This window comes from Penaeus chinensis, chromosome 31, assembly GCF_019202785.1.
Source record: "Penaeus chinensis breed Huanghai No. 1 chromosome 31, ASM1920278v2, whole genome shotgun sequence".
Classification (NCBI taxonomy): domain Eukaryota; kingdom Metazoa; phylum Arthropoda; class Malacostraca; order Decapoda; family Penaeidae; genus Penaeus; species Penaeus chinensis.
In genome coordinates this window covers 18,994,207-19,001,171 of record NC_061849.1, presented here as the reverse complement: position 1 = coordinate 19,001,171, position 6,965 = coordinate 18,994,207, and the positions used below count along the sequence as shown (strand labels likewise).

Below are 6,965 nucleotides of genomic sequence, written 5' to 3'. Positions count from 1 at the left end.
GGTGAAACACTGAAATCAGAGTGTCTTGGAATGCGTTTAAACGTGTATGTGGTGTTTTCCAGAAGAGATTGAGCACGTAGTGTAATCGTGTAGCCAAGGGTCCACACTGACGTTGGGATGCTCTCAGTGTTACCCTCCTGTTTGGTTTCCTTCGCATCGCTGTTTCTTCCCCCGCACGCACTCCAGTGTCTGGTAGCGAGATAGATAGTGCATCTGATGTTGCTTGTGGATGTGGACTAACCCAGAATGCGAGCGGGCAGCACGCGCCGGCCGCACAGATTCGAGCGTCGCCCCGCGCGTGCCCTGACGCGGCTGATCGCCTCTCCGCTGTAAGCCGGGCGGCGGGAACGCGACGGCAGGCCAGGGGAGAGAAGGCCGAGAGCAGCCTCTCCTGAGTGCGCGAGTAGCGAGAAGGAGCGTCGCGGTCGCGTGAGTGTGTGGCCTTGTGACCGCAGGCGGCCCGCCGCTGGCTCTGGTGCCGCCGCTGCTGTGCCACCTCCTGCGGAAGGCGGCGGCCCCGGCGTTAGGGCCCCCTCGGGGTGGCGACCCTCAGCCTCGAGTTCGACCATGCTGATATAGTGTTGCAAAAATGCAGAAGTGGATTATGAAGAACCTCGGCGGTGGCGGGGATGGCGGGGGCGGTGGCGGGCGCAATCCGCCACCCGTGAGTGTGAGCAACTCGGGCAAGGGGCGAGCGTCCTTGCGGGACACGCAGGCGGCGCTCTCGTCGGCCCTCGAGACCATCGCCATGAAGGACAACATCATCCAGCGGCTGGAGGAGGAGGTCCAGGCCAAGGAGGCCAAGATCGCGGCGCTGACCACCAAGCTGGACAAGCTGAAGTCGGTGCTGCCGCCGCCCGCCACGGCGCGCGCTGGCGGCCAGCGCCGCTCGCTCTGGACCTCCGACGCCTACCGCAACAACAACAGCGAGCATCACAACCGCAACAGCCTGCAGAATGACCGCACCATGATGCCCGCGCCCGCGCTGCGGCGAGGCCTGGGCGTGGAGGGCGTGAGCGAGGGCGCCGAGGCCAGGGTCAAGAGGACGGCCATCTCGGCCGAGCCCGCCAACGACGACATCGAGGACTTCTACGACCCCGACTACGCGCCCGTGGCCGTGCCCAAGTCACCCGAGTGAGTTTGGCGCCGCCGTCGCGCCCGGACGGCCTGGCTTCCGCGTCCTCCTCTTCTCATCATGCATGTCCATAGTTCTTCTCATTTCTCTTCTTTCTCAGCTCACCTCACTCGCTTTGCCCTTATAACTTATTCACGTTTAGTTTTCATCTCACGAGATTTGACCTCTCTTAGTGCCGGCCTTGGCCTTCTGCCTCGCCTCCTTCCGCCCTCGGTGCAGCTCTTACTTCGTCTGGACTCTTCGTCCTTCAACTGACTCGGTGTAGTAGTCTTCGCTTATCATTTCATGTTTGCCCCACACTTTACTCAGTTATATAACCGACAACTTGCCACTCACTCGTATCACTCATTAGTCACGGTGTACATCAAGTAATACGCATCCACGCACACATACATGCACAGTCACACTCGCAGTCACACTTACACGTACTCAAACACACGCACACGCGCACGCACTAACGCACACGATCACGCACACGCACGCACACACACACACACACACACAACACACACACACACACACACACACACACACACACACACACACGCACACGCACACGCACACGCACACGCACACGCACACGCACACGCACACACACACACACACACACACACACACACACACACACACACACACACACACACACACACACACACACACACACACACAACATACAACCATTGCCTCTCACGTGTCCTGAGTAGCATTTTTTAACGCACGGACCTAGAGCCTGAGACGGAGATATAGGGATACATACTTGTCCACTACCTCTAGCGCTTCGCCGTGTACATGTATCTGTTCGAATTGAACTCTACTGTAGAACATGATCTTTTTTCTTGTTCATCCTTTCAGACTTTCTCTATTCAGATCGTTTATTAGTTGCTGCATTTAATTTGCAGATTCACTGATGAGAACAATATCATCTGCAAATCTTGGATTGTTTAAGTATTCGTCTCCTATTTTGATACCATATCTGTTCCATTCTAGCTTCTTGAATATTTCCTCAAGGCAAGCTGTAAACAATTTTGGTGAGATGGTATTGCCTTGTCTAACACCTGTTTTAATTGTTATTTTATCGGTTTCCGTGTGGAGTTTGATGATTACTGTCCCATCTTCGTAGATAGCAAATGCCTTTTCGTAATCGATGAATGCCATACACAGGGGTTTCCTATATTTTTTTATTTGTTCTCTTATTTGGGTGAGCATATGGGTGTGGTCTGTTGTTGAGAATCCACTGCGGAAGCCTGGCTGTTCTCTAGGCTGGTTAGAATCCAGAATAATTCCGTCTTCACCTGGTTTTCCCCTCTCTCCATGCCTTTAAGCGCTATTTTTATTTCTTCTGTTGTGATGTTAGGCACGTCTTTAGTTACCGCATGGCTCTTCATATGAGTTGTATAGATCCCTGTAAAAGTCTTCCACTACTCTTACGATTTCATTCTTATTATATGTCACTTCTCTGTTGGGTTTGCTTATTGCATACATTTGATTTCTCCCTATTCCGAGTCTCCTTTTAGCTGTGTTCATGCTGGTACCTGAGGTCACTATTTCATTTATTATTTAAGCATTGTATTTTCGTACATCTCTCTTCTTTTTATTTGTAGTCTTTGTTAGTTCAGCTAATTCTATTTTGTCTCCATTTGACGATACTTTCATGACTTTACATTTTTGCATAATCTGTTTAGCTTTTACCAAGTGCTTGCTGGAGCTATGCTTGACGTTTTTACCGCTTACTTCAAGTGCAGCTTCCTTTATGACATTGAATTTGATCAATGTTGCGACCTTCGTCACTGAGAAGTGAATGGCTGTTTTGGATGTTAAGGTTTAATTATGTCACTAGTTTTCAAGTTTCCCTTCTGAGGTGTAATTTAATTTGGCCTCTGACCATTTTGTGGTCGCTGCCAATATTTACTTTATTAATAACTTCTACATTTGTTTCTATATCGCGCCTATTTGAAATTTCGAAGTCAATTTCGTTTGTCAGATGGTGACTTCCATGTTCACTTCTGCTCTAGTCTTTTTTCGAAGAATGTATTTTTGATATCAAGTGATCGAGCCTCCGCAAAATCGATTAGCATTTGTCTCCTCTCATTCCTAGTGCCTATTCCCTGATGCCCCATTACGGTTTCTCCTTCTGTATTTTTACCAATTTTGGCATTAATTCTCCCATAATTATCGTGCAGTGGATTTTAAATCTTCTGCTGGCTAAATGAACATCTTCATAGAAGCCATCTATTTCTTCACCACTGTGACTACAGGTTGGAGGATAGACTTGAAGAATCTTGAAGTTTTACTTATTGTTTAGTTTTATTGTTACTGGAGCCACTCTTTCGCTTATCCTATAGAATGCCACGATATTCTTTTCTAAATGTTTGTGAACTAAGAAACCTATCCTTAATTCCTGCTTGCTACCCTGGGGTTTACCTCTCCAATTGAGGACGTGTCCATCGTTTAATATCTTCTGTTATATTTTATGTGCAGAGGTTTATCAGCGTGGGGCGGACTGTTTTTAACCGGAGATTTTTAGCACCTTCTGCTCCGGAGCGATCCTGATCGCCGCTGTGACCAAGGGCTCCGTCTCCGGGGAATGAGGGCCCTTGCTCTGTTTGTGCAGTCATGCTTTTGATTGAGAGGCATACACACATACATACACACACACACACACACACACACACACACACACACACACACACACACACACACACACACACACACACACACACACACACACACATACACACACACACACTCACTCACTCACTCACTCCTTCACATATGTATACATACATTTACACATACCCGCACATATATATGCATACATACACACACACACATATGAATATATACACATATGTTTTTACATTGCTTCTCTTGCATACACACACATGGACACGTACACACAAACACGCATACTACGCATTCCCCTGTAAACTCACTCATACTCGCGTACAATCGTTTGAAAAGGGTCTGCATAAGATCACATACGCACTCCATTATAATGAGTCCATGCATTATAATGTGCATAAATTGTGGGCTTGCAGCAGAGGTTTGAGGGGAGGAAGCGGGTGATGTTGGAGAGGTGGATTTAGGATATGTTGAAGTGGGAAAGGATTGGGTTCGGGGTTAGAGGAAGTTAGAAAGGTGATTTTGTATCTAGCAGTTTTTCGTAGAGGTGTCGCATTCCTTAGCGGTTGCTAAGGCACTCGGTTATGGTGCCATTGCGTAAATTAAACTTTCTTAATGCATCATTTATCGGGCGGATCTTCTATCGAGTGGCTGGTTATATATGTCGCTTTATGGTAACCATTTTCAAATCTACCTGATTTTGTGATGTACTGTACTTACATACTGGCGGTTTGACTGTTCCTTGGCGAATCTACTTGAGGGAAAACTGTAATACCCGTGCGATTTGGCACTGTTACTCGGGGTCCTGTGGGTATGGGGACAGGTGATGCTTGTCACTTTCTGATGATGATTGTTTGTTGGTGGGGGTGATTATCTTTTGTTGCCGCTTTTTTCTATTTACTGTGGCACTCTCGGTGAGCATTGGGACCTTATGAACTTATTTAGCACGGTAATGGAACCTAATATTCCGAGTTGGCGCTTTTTGGCATGACCATTAGCTTAAAAGGTCCATAATACATGGTCCAGTATTGAATTTTATTGACTTGTGAGTCGTTTGGATGAATTCTTATGTCTATTTTGGATAGAATATAAGCTCTATATATTGGCGAATCTTATTTCGCCCAATCACAGATCACTTCTCATTTTTAGCTCTTATTATCAATGACCTAACCACGCCATCTCTCTTACTCATTGCCAGTTACTTTCTCATATATACATACACACACACACACATATATATGTGTGTGTGTGTGTGTGTGTGTGTGTGTGTGTGTGTGTGTGTGTGTGTGTGTGTGTGTGTGTGTGTGTGTGTGTGTGTGTGTGTTTGTGTGTGTGTATATGTATATGTATATATATATATATGTATACGTAAATGTATGCATATATATATATATAGATAGATATAGATATATATAGATAGATAGATAGATACATATAATTTCACGTATATAATATTTATATATTTATGTATATACATATTTATGTATATGTATGTACACATATAGATACATATATTAACACGTATAGAATATGTATTATTGTATATATGTATGTATGCATATATACATATATATATATATATATATATATATATATATATGTATATATATATGTGTGTGTGTATGTGTGTGTGTGTGTGTGGTTACTTAGGCTAATTTTATATCGGGGTTAGTATTTCTGGCTTAGTTGTAGTGACTATTTGCGAAATAACAAGTCCAAAATGTTTCCTAAATATTTACGTGAAGTCGTCGCAAGAGGCATCTGGCATTGATCTGTTTTCTCGTTCTCCCGTCCTTCCTCTCTTCTCTCTCTCTCTCTCTCTCTCTCTCTCTCTCTCTCTCTCTCTCTCTCTCTCTCTCTCTCTCTCTCTCTCTCTCTCTCTCTCTCTCTCTCTCTGTTTCTCTCTCTCTCTCTCTCTCTCTCTCTCTGTTTCTCTCTCTGTTTCTCTCTCTCTCGCTCCCTCTCTCTCTCCCTCTCTCTCGCTCCCTCTCTCTCCCTCCCTCTCTCTCCCTCCCTCTCTCTCTCTCTCTCTCTCTCTCTCTCTCTCTCTCTCTCTCTCTCTCTCTCTCTCTCTCTCTCTCTCTCTCTCTCTCTCTCTCTCTCTGTTTCTCTCTCTGTTTCTCTCTCTCTTTCTCCCTCTCTCTCGCTCCCTCTCTCTCTCTCTCTCTCTCTCTCTCTCTCTCTCTCTCTCTCTCTCTCTCTCTCTCTCTCTCTCTCTCTCTCTCTCTCTCGCTCCCCCTCTCTCTCTCTCTCTCTCTCTCTCTCTCTCTCTCTCTCTCTCTCTCTCTCTCTCTCTCTCTCTCTCTCTCTCTCTCTCTGTTTCTCTCTCTCTCTCTCTGTTTCTCTCTCTCTCCCTCTCTCTCGCTTCCTCTCTCTCTCTCTCTCTCTCTCTCTCTCTCTCTCTCTCTCTCTCTCTCTCTCTCTCTCTCTCTCTCTCTCTCTCTCTCTCTCTCTCTCTCTCTCTCTCTCTCTCTCTCTCTCTCTCTCTCTCTCTCTCTCTCTCTCTCTCTCTCTCTCTCTCTCTCTCTCTCTCTCCCCCCCCCCCCCCCCCATTCTCTCTGTTCTTCCTCCTTCCCTTATTTTTATCACCTTCAGCCAATGACAATTATTAAACAAAACTATGAAAGAATTGAGAAGATAAAAATCAAATCTCACGTGACCAAGCCTCATAGCAGGGCTGACGGAATACCCTGGGGTGTCCTTGCCTGCTGGGGTAGGATGAGGGGGAGAGGGGGGGGCAGGTTTTTCTCATATTCATGTGGTGAAGGTATATTTTGTTTTGGTGTATCTGTTATGTATCTGTGGCCTTCATAGGATGTATGTTATGAATGTGTGTGAGCGCTGTATAAAAGATGCGATAATGGACGCAGTGTGCTGGGGATTTCTTACTGTTACTTCATTGGCAAAGTTTTTCGTGCAGCCTTTGTTTATATATAGTTCGTTATCTGTGGACGACTGCCAGATGGCCGCCTTAATCTTTCGCTGTTTCGAGTTCGTTATGTCATATTATTACTGCGTAACGTACTCCGTATCCTACGTCTAGCTTTTTAGCGGAGTAAATGTACCTTCACTTCTCGTGCTTCTAAATATTGTGTTGGTCTTCCTCGTATTCATATATCTTTTTGTAAGTCTACTTTGATCTTAATTTTAGGTGTATATTGTATTTTAGTTGTATCGATGTATATTGTTCTGCTAGTATACCATGGTC

The 6,965-nt window shown here is 45.6% G+C and overlaps 1 protein-coding gene across 2 annotated transcripts in view; it reads left to right on the top strand.

Annotated features, from left to right (window-relative positions):
* The first annotated feature begins 588 nt into the window (after window positions 1–588).
* LOC125041886 (cGMP-dependent protein kinase 1-like) overlaps window positions 589–6,965 on the top strand; it is a 241,659-nt gene continuing 235,282 nt past the window's right edge. For both annotated transcript variants that reach the window (XM_047637265.1, XM_047637264.1), the window contains exon 1: window positions 589–1,134. In XM_047637265.1, coding sequence (XP_047493221.1) covers window positions 590–1,134 — 545 coding nt within the window. In that variant the 5' untranslated portion in view covers window position 589. The remainder of the gene's footprint in view (window positions 1,135–6,965) is intronic.